This window comes from Pundamilia nyererei, unplaced genomic scaffold (genome assembly GCF_000239375.1).
Source record: "Pundamilia nyererei isolate P.nyererei 1_Seehausen unplaced genomic scaffold, PunNye1.0 scaffold00002, whole genome shotgun sequence".
In the NCBI taxonomy this organism is placed as follows: domain Eukaryota; kingdom Metazoa; phylum Chordata; class Actinopteri; order Cichliformes; family Cichlidae; genus Pundamilia; species Pundamilia nyererei.
Window position 1 is genome coordinate 9,461,536 of NW_005187403.1, and position 21,413 is coordinate 9,482,948.

At 38.5% G+C, this 21,413-nt stretch overlaps 1 protein-coding gene across 1 annotated transcript in view; it reads left to right on the forward strand.

Moving 5' to 3' along the window:
* The window catches only part of astn2 (astrotactin 2), a 284,181-nt gene that overhangs the window by 235,811 nt on the left and 26,957 nt on the right, over nt 1–21,413 (forward strand). Inside the window, exon 20 of the mRNA XM_013909139.1 lies at nt 15,796–15,937. Within this exon, the coding sequence (XP_013764593.1) occupies nt 15,796–15,937 (142 nt within the window). The remainder of the gene's footprint in view (nt 1–15,795; nt 15,938–21,413) is intronic.

Below are 21,413 nucleotides of genomic sequence, written 5' to 3' on the forward strand. Positions count from 1 at the left end.
CTCCAAAAAATGGCTCGGTTCTATGGTATGTCTTAAAGGGTTAAAATGGGAGTTTGGTGACAAGCAGTGCACTTACATGCTCCATATGTTTACTTAATATATATGACACTTCTAATGACCCACTTTTGCCTTTGTATACCAAAACAGTGGATTTAAAATAAATCAGTGGTGTGGTCAGGGTTTAACAAAAGTATCCCATCAACTTTTTAGGACTTACATTGAATGTACTATTGGAAAATGATTAAAAAGCAGCCAAATGAGACTCATTCTCTTTTTATTACATAAAAAAGCAAATGAATGATATGGAGTCATTTCCAAGCATTCAGTTCGCATTTGGTAGCTTTTCACTACAACTCTTAATAAAGACGTGTCAATCCAAGTGAAGGAGACCATCATTAGGCTGAAAAAAACCTGTCAGAGAACTTTAGGAGTGGCCAAATCAACAGCCTAGTACATCCAATGTGCTGGCTGGCTCTGCAGCATCACCACAGCAGACAGCTATTGGATCATTGCATAATTCTTTCCTTGGTTAAGAAAAACATCTTCACAACTTTAGCAAAGTCAAGAAAACCCTCAAGAAGACATCAATGTCAAAGTCTGCAATCGAGAAATGAAATAAATACAGAGGGTTTACGACAATGTACAATTCACAGATTATACTCAAAAGCAGAAAGACCAGATTTGACTTTTCTAACTGAGCCTGCCAAGTTCAGGGAGGAAAAAAGTATATATTTAAAAAAGGTTAAAACAATCTTTGGACACATGAAATCAAGATTAACTTGTTACAAAATGACGGGAAAGAAAAGTATGGAGAATAAATAGAAACAGCTCATTAGCTGAAGCATATCACATTATCTGTCAAACATGATGCAGGCGCTGTTATGGCATGGGCATATATAGCAGACGGTGGAACCAAGCCACTGGTTTTTAATAATGACGTGATTGCTGATAGAAGTAGCAGGATGAATTGCGAAGTGTAGAGAGAAATAATCTCTGCTCAGATTCAGCCCCGTTCTGCAAAACTGATCAGATGGCGCAAATGGATAGCGTCCCAAAGCGTACTGCTAAAGCAGGCCAAGAGTTTCTCCATGCAAAGTTTGGTGATATTCTTCATTGCTTAAGTCTGTCAACTGATCTCAACCCAATAGAGCAAGTTTTGCAGTGGAAAATCTCTGGAATCTTCTCAAAACAGGAGATGCAGCGTTTGATGATTTCCAGGGGTTCAAGACTGCCTGCTGTTACTGACTGCAAATGATTTATTTAAAATGATGTTAGGCCAATTACACGTGGAGCCTATAAATTTGACGGACTGTATAGCTGAACTTCCTAAACAGTTAAAGCAATACATTTGTCAATTCCCTTAAATTAAAGCTAAAATCCAGCACTTCAATCACACCTTGATTAATTTGATTTAAAACCCACTGTGATGGTGTACAGAGGCAAAATTACAAAATTGGTTTCATTGTGCAAATAGTTATGGACCTAACTGTAAAGGCTGCCTCTTAAAATCAAGAGATCCAGTTCTCTGAGCTCAACAAATAAAGGAGCATGTTTTTCAAGAACTGCTGTTTTCTCACACTTATGTATTTTGAAGTTATTGGACTTTATTTATTTAAGAAGAATTTCAGAAGCATTTACTGGGAAACAAATTGTGAAACCAAAAGCTGAAATTAAAAAAACGTCCAGCTGAGCACTATACAATACTCACCTTGTGTATAAAAAGTGCAATATGTTTTAAAGCCGAGCCATTCCTCAGTGCTATATTTTTTTCTCAGCTCCTCCTGCCTTTCACAGACAAATGCACATTGACAGATTTCCTTATGGCAGCTGCCACTAAGGCCAGCTTTTGTTGGCCAAGCAGCAGTTTGGGGGATAAACCTTTTGCTTGAGGGCATCTTGGTGGTTTTTTGGAAACAAGTGTTTCTCCTTCATTTTCCCCGTTCACATTTTCCGAGACTGTGTGACGATATGAACCACTGAGCTCGTAGTCAAGCTTCTCCAACATCTTAGGGTGGGTACACTCTAGGATTATTCGGCTGAATTACAGTAAAACCATGTTTGACCATTCTAGGGAAAAATCCTGATCCAAAGCTTAAGTCAGGGATGACAGTTGGCACTATAAAGCAGTGTGAGGTGATATTCACTTTTCATGTGTTAAAGAGGGAATATTATGGAAGATGTGACTTTTTGTATTTTTATATTTGAATGTTGAATAAGGGACTAGTTTATTATAAAAGTGCTCTTTGAAGCATTTGGCTCTTCCATGATAAATTACAGGACACCTATGGTGTTCAGAAATGTAAACATAAAACATACAAATAACAGTTGTTTCTCAGTATTACTGGAAACAAAAAGCTAGATAAAACACTAATAACAATGTATGGTAGAGAGGGATGAGCATGACCGCATCCTACTTAATCAGTAGTAATAGCAGTACCTTCATCCAGGAGATGGGGTATAGCCGAAGCCAGCATTAACCCTCTCAGGCTCAAATTAAATTTTTCTTGCTAATGCACAAAAGAATACCTGCAGTGGTACTTCTGAGTAAAACAAACTCATAAAATATGTATGTGGGGTAATCAGGTTGTTAGCTTTTAACTGTTGCAAATCTGCAACGCCTGCCTTGAGAGGGTTAATGGAACTTGAGGATGCATCTGCATCCATTCAAAGCTGAAACACTGCTACAGGCTGGCGTCTGACATAAAAGAAATATAGACGGCTTCAAACAGACTCTCAGCCATGCTGAGTATGAGTCACACATCCAGAGCACACACAGCCATATGCACACTCATACAGATGGCAGACAGAAAGAGTGTGAAGATGCAGACACTTGGATAGAGTCTTTATTGGATTCACAAAGCCATGTTTCTATGTTATTGCTGTCTAGACGAGGACAGGAGAAAAGACCGTGTCCCTCTATTGTTCAGGTCAGTCACAGGACATAAATAAGTCCACAGATTTGGCTTCTCTGATTGTGAGAGGGCCGATGTTATCCACTGGAAACCGGCACGTGCAACCTGCTTTTACATGATTTATGATACAAATTAAAGCTGCACTCACATATTTATCCGTTAGACATCAGCAGAGTAAGTCACACACCTCAGCTGAAATGTGTGGGGATAACACTTGGGGGGGAAAAAAAGAAGAAGAAAAAAGTAAATTCAGTCATCGCTCCAGTCATCGCTAAAGAGGAAGACTCGCTTTTATTTTTCAAATGCTTTTTTCCACAAGCTGGGGTTAAATAAGCTGATTTGAATGACGTAATGTGCCACCCTTTTGGCTTAGGTTTTTCATCCTTAACAACTTCCTGCATGAATAGATGCAATCATAAAGTCCTTGAAAATCTTTACAGTGAAAGCTCTCTTCCTCCAAGCTAATATTCATAAATGTTTCTGATGTGACTCCGTCTTGCCTGGTGATGCGTATTGATTCTACACCTCAGTTACCTCATAATTGGTAAAGGGGATCTGTGTTTACTGGAAATTTCATGTCAAAGTTTGAGTGTGTTCTTTGGAAGTGCCTTATTCAGTTATAAACCCTCCATCAGTACGGTCGGTGGCGTAAGAACCAGCCACGTTAGCTCCCTGACTTCTCGTTTCTTATGCCACTTCTATGCCTCTCCCTAATTTCTTTTTCTTAGCCTGCTCTACTTGCACTGTATTTGGCCGTGAATCCAGGAAAAGACAATATTATTTTTACATATGGTAGGGCTGTTGTACTAACTGTTATAAACAAAAAAGGCCTTAAAAATAAAAGCAGGTAACAAAATACAATGCGATGTATGAAGTCTGTCAATAGCATGTCTTCCTGCAACCTTAAAACTTTCATCCGTGCCCGAGAAACAGCCCACAACTGAGTTTATTTGCACTTTTTATATATATCATTTGTTGCCATTTGTCTCCGTTCACTCCTTTTCCTCCAAGAAGCATTTATTTTGTAACATTAGCCATTCTAACCACATCTGTACAAGCCATTAGGAACCAATTTTCTTAGCTTATCCTACTTATCAGTACTTTTTGAAAATTTGTCACTTTTTTTTAAGGCTTCACCCTGGTCCCTCACAAATCATGAGTAGTAAGGATAGCAGATGAGCCCTTAGTGCATTTATCTTGTTGTTTATGTGGACAACGCTGTACTAGCAACCCTAAGGGCTTAAATACAATCACGTCCATAGTAGATACCTCTGTGCTATTCTCAAAAGCCTCCAGTTTGCACATAGTAAAACGGGAAATGTTAGTAAAAAGGTTCCTTTTAAGCTTGAACTTCACTATTGCTGGAACCCAGAGTTTATATTGCTACAGTAGAAGTTGGGAAACGTGTGGTTTAAATAACTTGAGAGGTGACACATTGCTGTAGAAGTAATTTGAAAAATTGTGTTGTTTTTGCTCCAACTACCTATTCCAGTCAGACTATACTGGCATGCAAAAGAGAATTCTTATAGTTCTGAGCGATTACTGGGGAATCCCGTCCCCAGAATGTGTATCTGCAGTGTGTTGACAGAGACGCTGCCATGCAAAATGCATCCACAGTGATGCACCAATCAGAATCAAAAAATACTGTTGTGGAGTATAGGGCTCTGCAGTTAATACAATTTTCCAGTTATTATTTTCACTTCTGATGAGTATGAAAATAAAACATACAAGATAAAAGAAAGGACAGTGCAGCGCTTCATTTTGCAGTGATGCTCTTGATTTGTCTTGTGTTATAAATCTGGCCCAGCGTTTGTCTTTACAGCAGCGCGCTTTCACCCTGCCAGACTGGGGTACAAGCCAAGATGGTGGAAAGAGTGCCTTTGAATTATCAGTTATTTATATTTCAAGGAAATTGACAGTTAAAGCATCTTTGTAAAGTCAACTCTCAACCGGTGAGCCATGTTTTCCTTCAGGGGCTTCCAAAGAATTGTGTCACAACTTACAGATACGCAACTTATGTTAGAAAATGTCTATCTTATTGTAAAATATAGCATGTAGGCAAGTGAAGCGAGGAGTTAATAACGACTGGAACAGGGAATTCTACACTTGTGTGCCTTGTGCACAACATCTGTTACAAAGAGAAAAAGGTTTTAATGGGCAACCTCTAAACATGAAAAATGATCCTGATGGGCAGTCAAATTAAAATGGATATCTCTGTGACCTCTGGTGACCGCCACAGAAAGCAATTAACTACTCATATTATCTGTTAGAAACAGAATCAAATTTGAGGAAATCCCTGAACATTAGTGGCACTTTTTGTTTTGGTTAAAACACTATTTCTGTTTTAATCTTCCATCTGAATATGGGGTGATAGCGCCATTAAAATCCGTCAGTATAATATGGCTAAGGGTAAACTAATATAGGGAATAGCCCTCCTCCCTCTAAATATTATTTACTCTCCTGATCAGGAATGGATGTGTTTAAATCATTGACTTCAGACTCAGGCTCAAGCCTCTAGATGGCACACCAATGCAGAGGCAGTGTTCACAAAGAAGTCAGCACAGCACTAATGGGTCAAACCAGATGTGAAAAATAAGATAATCACAGATCGTAAGAGATTTTGCATAAACTATTAAAACACTAGAAAGTCTAGTTTTAATACAACCAAACGTTGACACAGTGATAGAGTGACAGAGAATTAGTATACTGTATACTCTATACTGAAGGCACATCCATTTTAACTTGTGCCTGAAGTAATGGTAAAGTAATTAAGGTGATACTTTTATGATATTTGTTAAGAAGGATAAGGATGGTAAGGAACTGACCTGGTTTCATTTAAGCTATGTGGCACCAAAGCCCAAAACTCAGCCTGCTAAACTTTTTTTTTTTTTTTTTTTTGCAAAATGATGCAAGACAGTGTTTTGAAAGGGTGGGAATAAATAGTGACATATTTGCAATATGATGTTCTTGTTTCTCAGCTATGTTTCTTGTCGATCTCCCTGGGAGTTCTTTAAAAAAAAGTGAAGCACAAACAAAGAAGGGAAAAGAAAAATCTTACTAGTGCCTCTTTTTTTGGCTAAACACAGACAGTTTGGTTTCCATCATCACATTTGTACCATTCCTGCATTATCTTCTCAGCTGCTAATTTCAGTCGCTTGTCCTTAAATCACAGTTGTGCTGATGTGACACTTTTTTTGTGAGCGCGTTCATAAGCGTAGCACTGTGCTTCCCGCAACCCTCGCACAAATGCACACACACTTGGTGCTAATTAAAAACCTGTGAGTCTGTGTGTTGCGTCACTGCTGTGTGACACCTGATTTTGTGGCATGAAAAAAAAAATCTCAGAGGGCATGGCAGACTGGAACAATTACAGGACTGACAGGAACACGCGCACACAAAAACAGAAGAGATTGTCTGAAAATGTGGAAAGTCTCTCTGAGAGACGCAGATACAAAAAAAGAGAAGACAACGAGGAAAGAATAAGACAGAGCACAAGCTGGAGGAGAGAGAAACCAGACAGCAGCAGGACTAAGGGTTACACAGCAATGATGTCACCTCACGCTGGCACTGTTGGACTCAGAAATGGATTAGCCATTTGATCTTTGCCCTTATTTTAGTTCCAGTTTCCTCCTTCTAGCTTAACCAGCCAGCTTATTGGGATAAATAACACAGGGATGCTCCACGGCTTTGCTTACATCTATTATCACATGTCTCGTACTTCTACATACCTATCCTCTTTCCTCATGTCGCCCTTTTTTATGCGATCAGAGCTAGTGGTATCCCCCTCCCCTGTTTATGTGACAGCTCCATCATTGGTTGAGACCAAGAATGCACCCCAATGCGTCGATAAGCCCTCATTCAAAGAGATTGAATTATATGGAGATAAAGGGTGTCCTTGAGCATGGTTGCAGATAACAGATTGGAGTGACACAGCTGACTCTCTTTGTTTTGTTAATTAAAGATGACCTCATCGCTAAAAATGGACGCTGTGCACCTCCTCGTCACGAGCTTCGCCATCAGCAGATTGCAGATTGCAGGCAGGGGGCCAAGGGCTTTCTGCAGTCCCTTTCCCTTTTTGCTTCCTTTCCCATTTTGCCTCTTCACACACATATTGTTAGTCTCTCTGTCTTCGCCACAGGTCTCTCCATCTCTCATTAATTACAACAATCATTCAATGTCCCCAAACTCTCGCTAATGGAAGTGCACTGGAATTATGGAATTATTACTAAGACAAGATAAGGATGCTGCCTCTCAGTTCCTTCCTTTTCATTCATCATTGTTTGTTGCAGCCTGTTTTGTCCCCATTATTTATAATGAGATATTTGTCTGTTTGACACAGTTTGTGCCTGGGCTTGATCTTTGTTGAATTTGGTGGCGACGAAAAAATCAATTTTAAAATGCATTTATGCATTAAATTAGGATTGATTAGTTGTTTTTGCAAATTTGGGGCATATGCAGGCACAAAATGGTAGAAATAAATATGCACTCTGAATAGAAACCCATGCTTATCAAGGAAAGACTACAAGCAAGCCTGCTGAGATTTTTTCGCAGCTATTATAATCACTGACTGGACAATTTGGTTACCATCGTGTTTGTGCTCCAAATAAAGTCAAGCTATAGGCCCTGAGTCTGTTTATATTTACATGTAAATTTACAGGTAAACTGACATCATTTACAGTATGCATTATCTAAATGTGATATAAAACACTATAAAATCGTGTAAGATATTCTTTATACAAAGGTTTTTTTTAAATCAGTGTTGTAATTTCAATATTGACACAATATTGACAAAATTAGAGGGAAATGCTGATTTAGGTGGGCAATTGTTTTTGTTGGACTGTATGGTGTTATATAGGAAGAGACACAGTAGAAAGCTAACATTCTGAGAAAGAGGAGCATGAAGGAGAATCATGGTTTTGATTCCCATCTTGCAACAAAAAACTATCGTTAAAGAGAAAGGCAAGATAACTACTTAAAGGAAGGAAAGCTCAATGACCTGGAACAATAAACAATGTTTAATCTACACACCGAACTTATGCAGATGAAATGGCTAGAAGTAGAGCTGAGAGTGTCATGACGCAAGAGCCGGAAAAAAAAAAGAAATGGCAACTTATTAAGTCCGTTTAAAGCAAAAAAATTGCAATTAAATGTATCACTGTCGTAGCCAACACACCCCACCCTGAATAGACACCAAGACAGTTCCTGTTAGGGTTGTTAATAGCACAAGACTGTCCTACTAAGACAAGTGAAGAACCTGAGCGGGATGAACATCTCAAAAAAAGAAAAACGCTGCTATTGGGAGACAAACTTAATGAAACAAAATAAGATACACTGATCATGGAAAATAAATTGTTAAAGCGATGATACAAATAAATGGAACCCCTGTGGAAGCCAAAGTATTGATGGTAACATAACTCAGTCTTGGACTTGGATCAATGCCAGTGACATCATGGGATATTTATATCTGGGAAATTGGATGTTAGTGGCTTGTGTGAATATTAGTTGTGATTGTGCAGAGGAGTAAATCAAAATTATTATGTATACTTTGTTGTTCCCTATTAATTCCATACATTGTGTACGTTTAGCAGTATAGGGACACATACAAAGCAGTTTATGTGCTATAAAAAAAGTTAGAAGAATTATAAATAGGTCATTCAAACACTTACACATCAAGCTCACACATCAAGCTTCATTCACAATAGAAAATATTCCCTCTTTTTGTTCCATTGCCCGTGTTGCCTTTTGAGAATAAAAAGGAAAAAAAGGGAAAAAAAGTTAAAAATTCTCATTCATCTCTACTCTAAAAATATTTCCATTTTTTATGTATACTCAGTCAAATCTCACTAAGCGTCAATGTCCAGAAACACAATGACCGTGCTGGCCACTGTGTTTGCTGACACAAGTGGTTTTAGTTTAATGCCTCCCTACACAAGTCTCCTCACAGTGTTGTACAACAGCACTAGTTAATGCCATGAGTTCACACTATTCTCCTTGTCAGGTAAAAGATGGCACTGCAAATCAATTCTTCAAACAGTGCAGCACAACAGCCAAACAGCCTGTCAGTACTGACACCTCTTGTCTTAATTCAGATTCAGCAGGAGGGCCAAAAGGACAAAGCAAAGCCAAAAGCAATAAAAATGACCAGACGTGGTACAGATGGCCCTACGAGGCCATTAGTCTGTAAGAAAGCAACCCCTTCTGAGCCAATTTCTTGCTATGTAGAAAAGGTAAGGTAAGGTCACTGCCTAACAGATTTTAATTCACGGGTAGTCATAGCCAGTGTGCCACATCGTTCTGAAAAGGAAACAAACAAAAATAAAGAATCTGATAAACATCCAGAGCACGTGATATCGCATATCTTTAATAGCTCAAGTCAGATCAAATTTTTTCAACAGTAGGAAGTCAAGGCTTGTGTACATGAAACAATTTTCAGTTTGCATGCCACTTTGTCATCTAGCTGTAACCTCATTTGACCTTCTCCCTATAAGAGCTGCCTTTAACAGAACTGTATAACTATGGCAGGCAGGATGACAGTGCAATTAAACATTTAAATTAATCCTAAAGGAGGATCAAATAATTAATTAATCGGTTTTGTCATTACATCTGCTAAACTTGTTTCTTCATGCTTTCATTCATACCCATATGTTATTTTACATTTAAATATGATATCTTATCTTTGATTAAACTATGGCCTGGGTGAAAACTCAATTATTATTAGCTGGAGGGAAGTTGATTAATTTCAGATAACTGTAAAGCTCTGACGTAATGCTCTTTTTACTCTTGCAAATGAATGTGTTATCAAGATGTAAGCATTCCACTGAGTTTGTCCATAGGATTAGTTCCTGCTCAGCAACAATATGTCATCTCAGCAGACAATGCTTTCAAGAAATAACTTAAATGAGGAAGAAAAGCTTCAGCGAATAGTGTGTTGTGCAGGTTATATTCACTTTGACAAAGCAACACTGTGATTGTAGAAAACATGAATCATATTGAGCAACAATTCCAGTAAAATGAAACGTCACCAGCCTCATTAAAAGAAAAAAAAAGAATTGCATCTGAGATGCTGCAGCTTCCTCTGTGAGGGAAACCAGGACCTGTTCTTGGAGCCAGATCAGGAAGACAAGCTTGCTAACAGCTTTTTTTTTATCTGTTTAAAAATATTTTTTTAAAAGGTAGTGTGTTAGGTGGAGTGGTACCAACTAATTTTATTTGGGCTCACCTCTATACAAGGGTTCTGGAACCAAACCGCTGAGAGGGGCTGGACTCTATCCTTATCCAGATTTTACATATAATGAGAGGAACCGGGGAGTTTGTGGGGATACTAACAAGCCCCTGGCTGGCTGAGTGCTGCAGTCATGGAATTTGCACTGGAGCGTGAGAGGGTCACCTCTGCGTGACTGAGTCACAGAGAGCAAGGCTCTGGATGGCAAGGCGATTCTGGATGGGATCTTGGATAATGTACTGGAAGAGAGGTCATTTGTAGGAATGGCCTGACCTAAAGCAGAGCACAAGTTTAAATTTTACCAAAGCACTTAGCCCATTGGTCAGTGATTGGACACAAGGTTGAAGAGATTAGCAGAGCTGAACAACTAGTGGTGAGTTGGATCAGATGGCAGGAAAGACTGCTGGACAGAAATGGTAAACCCTGCAGTTACTGAACAGTTAATTGCATCCCAGGGGAGATGGGGGGATGGGGGACATAGCATCTGAGTTGGCCATCTTCAAAGACTCAGTTGCAGAAACGCTCATTTAGGAGCTGTGGTCAGAAGGTCATAGCTGCCTGCCATAGAAGGCAACCATTGGTTGTGAAGAAGGCTGGTTGGGCTGGATGACTCCTGAAGCAGTAGTTAAATACTGGAGTGCAGTTATTGTGGTGGCACCCAGATATGGAGACGCTGGAGCAGGTCACACTTAGTTTATATAGTTAGTTAGTTAGTTAGTTAGTTAGTTAGGCACCTAAATCTTATGGTATATGCAGAACAGATTGTAGGACAAAGACAGTTTTTTCTAGTTTTTCTAGTTTTGCCTTTGGACATAGAGTCAATGTGTAACAGTGGTGCAGAACTTTAGCTTTAATTCAGTGGGTTTAACAAGAATGATTATATTAACTTTTGAAGAATTACTGACATTTTTATACTTAGTATCGCCTTGCAGCAAACTTCAGTTGCTGCTTGTTTGTGCGTCCCTTTCAGTTTTTTATCTCACAAACCATACTGTTACTTTTGCAGTATTCTTTGGGTCATCATCCATTCACACTGTGAAATGCTGTCTGATCAGTTTTGCTATGTACAATTTTGCATTTATCCTGATAGTTCTCTCAGCAGCCACATCATCAATAAACACGAGTGACCCAGTTCCACTGAGAGCCATTCATGGCCACGCCATTACATTCCCTGCACCATGTTTGACAGATAATGCGGTATGATTCAGATCATGAGTGTTTCTCTCCTTCATACTTTTGTCTTCCCATCTGGTGCAAGTTAATCTTGGTTTCATCTGGCCAGAACGTTTTGCAGAACTGTGCAGACCATTTTAGATGTTTTTTGGCAAAGTCGAATCCATGTAACCAGTGGTTTGCACCTTGTTGTAAACCATTTGTATTTCCATTCATAAAGGCTTAGTTGTGTAATTGTTTTTCTTAACCATGGAAATAATTCTCTCATCATGCACTTTAGTTGTCTTCTGTGGTCTTTCAAACGTTTTAGTGTTGCTGAGTTAGCCGGTTCAGATTTTTTTTTTTCCTTTTTTAAGACTGAAGCAGATGGGCGATTTGGACATTCCTAAAATTTTTGTTATCTCTTCGATAGATTATTTTTGATTTTCTACCCTTATTAATCCCTACCTTACTTACACCAATATATCCTTGCAATGAAAAGCTATACTATTCAAATTCAGCACTTTGAAGCAACTACTTATACTTGTTTAATAAAAAAGTGCTTTAGTGTTATTACTCACTTGTATGTAAGTGAATAAGTTCATTTATCAATTCCAATTACATTTTTTCTTCTTCTGATACTTTCAAATTTCCTCCTTGAAGAAAAAATATCTAAACATATCTAATCCATAAACCAGCTCACCTTGACGATTTGCATATACATTCTCATTCAAATAAAAACATATACAGAAAGACAAATACAGCTAATGGCTAAAGCAGTTAGACTGTGCATGAATTAGAAACTGTATGTGAAAGGCTATGTCTGCCATAACAGAATGGCAAGTTTGGTTTAAAGACAGAAAACCCCCACATGTCCCGTTCCACATGTGCACACATTTCCACATCCAAGTTCAGAAGATGCACATAAACGTGAATATAAAGTCCATAGTACATGTGTAGATTTTCTCTGCATACACATTTATTCCTTTATAATACCACAGTTATGTTTTTGTGTGCTGCAATTATTTTTGTTATTGTGTCTTCCACTTGCTGTTACTTATGCTTTCCGTGAAGGAAGGACCTCTTTGATTCTCTTTTCCTCTTTTGCCCTCCCTACCTCCTCCTTTTTGTGTTGTTACGTGCCAAAGTTTTCTGAGAGGGGTATTCCTTGTTTTGTTTTGTTTTTTTCAGAGACTTTGCGCCAGCCTGGGTCAGGAACTGTTTCTGTTGTGGCGCAGCAAAGCTCTTTGAGACATTGTATATGATATCGGTCTGTACAAATAAACTTATCATGACTTGTTTGCAACTACATCATAGTTACAAGGCCAGGATGTGTTTGAATCAGAGTGGTTCTTTTGTACACTGTCAGTCAGCCCAAGACGTCACTTTCCCATGATTTGCTGTTATTTGTTCTTCTCTCTGCTTACTAAAAAGGTCACCTGGCATTTACCATGAGGTTTTAATCGCCATGTAAGCTGGAGAACACGCAAAATGGCTTTTACCGTAATAGAATTTCAGGGGCCTTAATTTTTGCCAGCTGTGAGCTGTTTGGCTTCGGTATTGACAGAAATGTTGACGGACCACAGGCCTACCCATGAGGAACCCTCATAACAATAAATGCTGCTTCTGGGTGTGCTCACATTTCTTATTCTATTGTTAATGGATTGGATTTTGATTATCTTTACCTAATTCTGATATGAAATCACTTATAAGATATCCCCTTTTAAGCTATTGCATTTGAAAGTCTTGAGTAGAAATCAAAAACACGCATAGACACAGCCAAACATGTGCGCCAATATGTGTGCCAATAGCTTGTAAAAAAAACTTCCACTTTAGCAGTTGAGTCATACATCATTTTGCACGTGTGAACATATTCAGTTAATCAGCCCATTCTCCACTCCTAGGGATGCATACACACACAAACCCTCCTCACGTTTCCTCTCCTGTGATACCAGATGAAAATAGACATGCACATCTTCTCCATACTCTCTAAAACAGAAGGTGGTATGCAAGGGGTTACCAAAGTACACATGCTTGACCCCAATCCTGCACTATGTGTTATGGCAGCAAATTATTCTTCTTGTAGATTTTGGTAATGATCTCCAGAAAATTGTGTTTCAAAACTAGTATGCTAACTTATGTTGATATTGTGAGGCCAAGTTCTAAAACACAAATGTGTATTTTAAGTTCTTTTCAACTCTTTTGTAAGGGGACTGGTATTTATATAGCACGTTTCTGCTCTTACTGATGCTCAAAGCGTGTTAGAAGGAATTTAGAGTTGCTTTCAAGATAGAGATCAGGCACGGTAATCTGTCTTTATTATTCTGAACAAAATCTGAATGCTTTCAATTTTTGTTAGCTCTGCTTTTTTATAGTTGCATGGTGTGAGCAAAATTTCAGAGTACTCCTCACCACTCTCAAGGTGCCAGAACTGTCAGTGTTCCTATGAAGGATCAGTCTAAAGGACTAGGTTGTGTTGTGCTGTGCTGCATAAATTGTATTGTAAATTAGTAGGGAAAGAGGGTAGGTTCATTGGTTTAACAATTTGTTGTAAGAGTAATTAAAATATTTATTAGTTATGCAATACCCACTATGGTCTTTGGTGACTCTTTGAATTGATAATTGTATAATAATTTGTCGTTTTGATCAGCTAATTAATACCAAATGCTGCTACTTAAATATACGTTCTGTACCGTATGTCCAGTAATACCTTACTAAATCATTAATTAACGTAATACAAGATAAGTGAGTTATGAATTGATGGCAGTTACTGGGTAATCTACTACAGCTCTTTCATTTAATCCTTTCATCTATTTTTACTTGTCACTATTTAATTTATGCAAAAATCATGTCCTAGAAGGTTTGTGTGAATATGCTATTTCAAATCTTCAGAGAGATACTTTTGTTGTCTGTCAAGTTTTTGAAAGTGCCGTTTAAACCAAGCAAATAAAAAAAACAAGAATTTTGTCTTAGCAACAAACAATAACTTACTTGTCAGAGACTAAGCTCTCAGTTTGTCAGTAGCCCTGTCACTTGATTTTTGCAAGTCAGAATAATAATAATAAAAATAAAAATGACAAATCTCCCCAACTTCTCCAAAAACTTCTGAAGTATACTTTAGTGGCGTTTCAACTTTTTGATTTACCCTGATCATCAAAACATCCACTGACGACATCATTCTTCTCCACGACCACATCCAAAATCATAAAACATAATCATAAAACTCACTGCCTTTTTTCTTGTACAGCCTCGCTCTTTACTAGTTCTCTCCTGACCTTTTTTTTCTTTTTTTCTTTTACTGAACATTTGTGCATGCTGTGTTTTTTGTATTATTTTTTATTTTTTTAGACTCTGTGATGGAACAGATTTGGTATTTGGTATTATTTGAGTTTTTTTATTGTTGAAAGTTGCTTAAGGTGAAAGATAAAGTTTAATTTCTATTTGAACTGTGCGCTACAGGACATACCACCAACATCCCTGAGATGTTGTTTTGAACAAAACTGATACCAGTATTCAAAACTTACTTTCAGCCTCACGCGGACTTTAACAACAATATAAATTAACACAGTTTGAGAGTGATGTTTAGAAAGGTAAGACCTTTGGAGGAGTAATCCTGTAATAGTGCTGGAATGTGTTTGGGGGCAACCTCCTATACACAGAGCTCTTTCTGTGAAAAGGTCAAATCATTCATTCGTGCAGTTCTTTTTCCTCTTCCTTGCAACCTTTTCTTACCATCCCCTTGTGCCCCACCAGCCAGACTCTCTGTGTTTATAATTTGGCACACGTATCATAAGCTAAAATTAAGCTGCCCTTTACCTCATGTAGAAATAGTTTAAAATCCAACTATTTGAGAGCTTTTAAACCACAGTAGTTTGACAGGTCTCGCCTTTTTTCCATCACCCCCATGAGTACTGGAAACTGATGTTGTGTATGCCTGTGTCTAAATGAACAATTGTGCATTGCTTTTCTTGCACAGCTTGTGAAGTAAGCTGTTTTTGAGACACCACTGTGTTCAAGGAGGTGCCAGTGTAATAGCAGCATGTACAATAAGTCAAAATGTGTATGAAATCCTGTTCTCTTTACAGTTCTGTAATGTAATGTGAATGGGTTCCTGACAGTAAAAAGTCCCATTTGTTATGGCCTCGGCTTGAGCAGGCAGAGGTGAAACAACATCATTCAAATTGCACAGTTACAAGAGCTCCATGCCTAAATGTAGAAATCCATTCATGACTAAGCTCGTGTTTTGCACTGTTGTTTTTCTTATGTTAAAACATGTGGTGGAACCAAAACATGTGGGATTGTTTCGCAATAGATGGAACAATAGATAAAATGCAATGTTGAAAGATACGTTTGCAATTGTTCATTTTTTCCCCCCTCAAAATATTTAATAGTAAAACAGGCCAAATAACATTTCCAAAGTGACCTTTTTGTAAGAACCTTTCTTTGGTTCAGACTTCAATTCGTGCTTTCATTGTTTTCCCTTTCTTTCCAATGTTATCTCTTTATAAGGTGAGGTCCTGAGCTTGATGGATGATCTGTTTTCTGGTTTGGGTTCGTCCTGTGTTGTTGCTGGGAGGAGGAGTGGAGACCATCCCCACTCTGTGCTATATTCAGTGGTCTTCAAGTGCCTGGAACCCGACAGCCTCTACAAGTAAGTCTCTTCTTTGCCCTCTGCCTCATTGAACTACACCAAGTCAATGGTGTTTGTCACTGCCTCTTAAAATCAGTGGGCAGAAACATATTCTCTCAATGGCCCTAAAAAATTAGAATTTTACAATGAAGGCCACCATGACAATGAAAATCAAGTTTAGTTTTTGCTGCTCCATTATTCACCAAGAGCCAAGAGGTAGCTCCACATGTTTAATTTGGCCGGGTTCTCTTGCCGGATGCCCTTCCTGACGCAGCAACAAAGGGATTTCAGTCCCCTTCCAGGATCAAACTGGGGAGCTTTTGCTTGCTATGCAAATGTACAAAACACTACCCTACAATATACAATACCAGCCGAGCATTTGGAAACACCTTCTGATTTAATGTTTTTTTATTTTATTTTCATAACTCTTTAAATTGTAGATTATCACTGAAGGCATCAAAACTATGGAGCAGTTCGAGTATGGAGTTGAAGCAATGTCCAAACAAAAAGCAGTTCAAAAAGAGTTATAACAAAATGATCTTCATCATGAGTGATAAAGAAAAGGAAATTATTGAAATTCAGTCAATGTCTCTGTTTAGGAAATTTTATTTATGCTCATTGAAACTGGAGGTATTGGTGTGGAGGTAAAGTTATAGGATCACAAAAACATAATGATATGATGTGGTGTCTATATTATATTAGAAATATGTTCGTCATTATTACTGCAGATTATATCAGTAAGGAAGCTGATTAAATATAGACTGATAACTTATGGCAAAGAGTGGGATTAAATAAGTGTGTACTTCTTCCCACTCCTTTTCGATATGTAACTGAATCACTACAGGTGAAATAATAATGAAATATATTAGCTTTAATTTGTATCTTTTTTTTCTTCTTTTATTTGCTAAATGAACTTTGTATATTGTTTACATAATCCAAACTATGAATGAACACGTATGGAATTATGTAAAAGTGTTAAATAGCTCAAAACATGTTTTATATGCTAGATTCTTTAAAGAAGAATCCCAAACCATTTCGATTGGGTTTAGGACTGTGGAGGCCAGGCCATTTGGTGCAGCACTCCATCACTCTCCTTCTTGGTCAAATAGCTCTTACACAGCCTAGAGGTGTGTTTGGGGTCATTGTCCCGTTTGACAAATAAATATTCACCTTTTCTGCACCGCACAAAGACACGGTGGGTGGAACCAAAGATCTCAGATTTCGACTCATCAGACCAAAGCACAGATTTCCCCCTGGTCTAATGTCCATTCCTTGTGTTTCTTGGAACAACAAAGCTCTTCTGCTTGTTGCTTTCCCTTAGTAGTGGTTTCTTTGCAGCTATTTGACCATAAAGGCCTGATTCATGCATTATTAGTGTCCTCTGAACAGTTGATGTGGAGATGTGTCTGCTACCCGAACGCTGTGTGGCATTTATCTGAGGTGCTGCTAACTTGCGATTTCCGAGGCTGATGACTTGGATGAATTTATCGCCAGTAGCAGAGGTGACTCTTGGTCTTCCTTTCCTCATGTGAGCCAGTTTTGTTGTAGTGTTTGATGGTTTTTGTGAATGCACTTGGGGACACATTCAAAGTTCTTGAAGTAATGATAGACTGCCGTTCCTCTTTACTCTTTACTGTACTAACCTGACTTCTGCACAACACAACTGATGGTCCGAACCCCATTAATAAGGCAAGAAATTCCACAAATGAACCCTGACAAGGCACCCTGACAGGTGACTACATCATGAAGCTCATCGAGAGAAGGCCAAGGGCTTGCAGCGCTGTCAAAAAAGCAAATGGTGGCTACTTTCAGGAGTCTAATAATCTAAGCTTATTCAGCCTGTTTTCATCCACAGGGTGTCAAATATGGCTTCTGTCAAAAAGCTATTTTTCTGTGTTTCATAGATAACTACAAGGTTTACTGTGTGACTCATGCTTGAAAAAGACCCCTGTAGTGTCAAAGTTTCACACACTTGATAGGATCATTTCTCACCATTTAGGTTTAAAGTAACCAGTAACCTTGTATTTCTTAGTGCCTTAACTAAACCAAAAAACTTTGAATACTTAAACATAACCAGACAGTGAGTGAAAGAAATTTTAAGGCTGGTTCAACTTTCCAAATGTAACATGAGTCACAGTCTCCTGGTTGTATGTCTGTGCAAGTTCTTAGTCATCCAGATCATTTTAGTCCTAAATGCTTGAATATGTTTCAAGATGTTTGAAGACATTTCACTTCTAATCTGAGAGGCTTCCTCAGCTCCAAAAACTGATGGGGAGTTCCAAGTAATTCATCCATTATAATTTTGTCCTCTTTGGAGGTGATCCTGAGAGTTATTTACTCCCCAGTCATCATGTGAATCGTGAGGGGTCACATGAGCCAAGGTGTGAATTAAGCCATTGGTCATTGCAGTCACAGGAATCAAGGTGTGAATCCTTTGTAAGCCATTGCCTCACTGTGCCATTGTGTGAGATATTAAGGGTCACATGTTCGAGGTGTGAGTAGGGGTTGAAATGCCTGGGAAGTGATCTCAAGACTGCCTTTCAAGTAGCTGATAGTTGGTGTTGGAGGCCACCTCTTATGTTCAATAATAGTTGTTCCCAGTAGACAAAGTTGGCCTCCTCTATTTCTCACTCAAATCATTTGTCTCCTTGGTCCAAACTTTGGAACTTTTCAAACCTTGAAAGTGTATATTTTTTGTCCTTTGAATGCACATGAAGGAGAAAGGACACTTTGTGCTGAGGATTGTTATCTCTCGACGTGAAATATTGCTGCAGCCTTGTGTTTAAGCACCACCATCACGTCACCTCACCTCACATATCCTGTCTTCTTTTTCTCTGCCCAACCGGTCACAGCCACCCCTCCCTGAGCCTGGTTCTGCTCGAGGTTTCTTCCTGTTTAAAGGGAATTTTTCCTTCCCACTGTCGCCAAAGTGCTGGCTCATAGGGGGCTGTTGGATTTTTTCTCTGTATGTATTATTGTAAGGTCTACCTTACACTATAAAGTGCCTTGAGGCGACTACTGTTGTGATTTGGTGCTGTATAATTAAAATTGAATTGGAGCCTATCCCAGCTGCCATAGAGTGAGAGGGGAGGCACACAGGCCACCAGTCTGTCACATTGAGACAGAATAAAGTTTATGACAGTTCAATTAGAGAAAAACTGAACAAGTTTTTTTGAACACCTCAGGCCACGGTTGTCTGGCCCTAATGCACAGTGCCGCTTTTGGTGAAAAACAATATTACTAGTCATTCAAGGTAGTCGAAGTCTGATGAAAAAGGCCTGTTTTTTAACCATTTGATCTGGGCATATATCTAAAAAAACAAACAAAAAAAACAAATTAAACTCGCACGTTACAGTGCTCCAGTCAAACTCTAGAAGTCAACCCAATTGAAATGCTGTGGAATGACCTTAAATAAAGAGTTATGCATAAAAGAATGCCTGCAGATCTTAATAAACTGAATCAATGCTGTAAATAAGGGAGGGAAGAAAATTTCTCTGCAACAAAGTGAGAGACTGATAAGGTCACACAGAAGCAATTTCTTCAAGTTATTGCTGCTAAAGGTGGTTTGTCAAGCTACTGAAGCATGGGGTTTGCTTAGTTTCACAGGACTGCATATAGTCCTGTAAGCTCAGCTAACACTGATTTAAAGGTTATTATAAGTTGTCATTATTAAAATTCAAACGTCATCAGAGATTGCAGTATGTCACCAAGAGAGCATACTCATTTAAATTTGTATGTCATTCTCTGGCACATTTCTGGGTTTCAAATCATAATTTATTGCAACTAAATCGATTTGTCTCATTTTTATGATGTTCATTTTTTTCCATTACCATAGAGTTTAAAAACCTTCCATTAAGCACTATGTTGTGATTATATTTTTTTCAGCTTAACAAAACAACAATAGGCAAATACCAGCAACTCCACATCCTCCCCGGATAGGGCACACTTCCTACTACATATATTATTTTTGTTTTAGTGGGTACATTTTTGTTACTTTCTCCTCAGCAACAGCTGGACTGACTTAACCAGGGTTGCATACTTATTGTCAACACTGCAGATGCTTCCATTCTGTAATGTTCTCAGTCACGATCAGAGGTTTTAAGAAACAGCATTTTTAAATTCAAAGAACAAATTCAACACAATTGCAGTAGTAATTTTGCAGTACCTGAGCATCTAAGATTAAACAAAATTCAGTTAAAACTGCATCTCAGCAATTTTGCTCTTATTATTTTTCTGTAGGTAGACATGTGTAGTAAAAGTGATTATTTAATTTATTATTTTTATATTATTTTGAATACTGTAGCTTTACCAATAGCACTTAACCAGAGAGTGGTTTGTTCATGGTGTAATCAAGAGTCATGGTGCCCTGGTGTCTTGTCTTCACTAATCAATAAACTAATCAATTATCTGTGCTCTATGCACATTAATATCAACCCACTTTGTTAGGTACAACTGCTCATTAGGGCAAATATGTAATCAGCTAATCAAATGGCAGCAGCTCAGTAGATTTAGGCATGTAGACATGGCCACGATGATCTGCTGAAGTTGAAACCAAGCATCAGAATGAGGAAGAAAGGTGATTTACTTAGAACATGGCACGGTTGTTGTCGAACCTTGAAGCAGATGGTCTACAGCAGCAGAAGACCGCACTGGTTGGCACATCTGTGTGCCCATCTTCTGATAGTTGCTTTCAGCAGGATAGTGGGCCATGTAGCAAAGTTCATCTTATTAAATCATCTTAAACTGCTTATTTGAACATGACAATGAGTTTTCTGTATTTAAACAGCCTCCATTGTCACCAGATCCCAATCTAACAGAGCACCTTTGGGATGTAGTGGAAAGGGAGATTCACATCACGGATGTGATCGTGTCAATATAGAGATTGCCAGACCACGTGACTTTCGCGCATTGCATGCCGTGAACTCGTGGCAAAACAATCCAAGTACCGCATCAAATGCAAGCATTTGCAGCACCGCAAAACGTTCATTCTTCGGTTCCAATAAATTCTTGCTTTTTCTTTGCCCTCAAAAAGGTATGTACAAAACGAAGGAGAACAATGCCGGTCCGTACAAAGACAGACTTGATGAAAAGTCAAAGAAAAGATACGAGGAAAAAAATCAAACCAGTGAAAGGGTTAGACCCTTACGAGCACACAGAGGGACAAAATACGTTAGCGTGCTGCCCAACTTTCACCACGCTCAGATTTATAATTATACGTTCTTGGAGTGAGTGCATACACTCATGAAGTTTAGTAACTTCAGGTCACTGCAACAAGCCCAGGAACAGTTTACCGACGGATGGGTACAGGAACTTGAAATGCACCGTGTAGAAAGTAAAGACCATCGTACGTATCATAAGTTTACCAGTCTCACAAATCGTCTTCATAAATACACATTGGTTAACCATTTATTAATAGGACCTTTGAGCTCAATGGTAATTAATTAGTAGTGGAAATAATTTCTGGTAGCATTACAGAAATGTAGCAGTGACAATAATA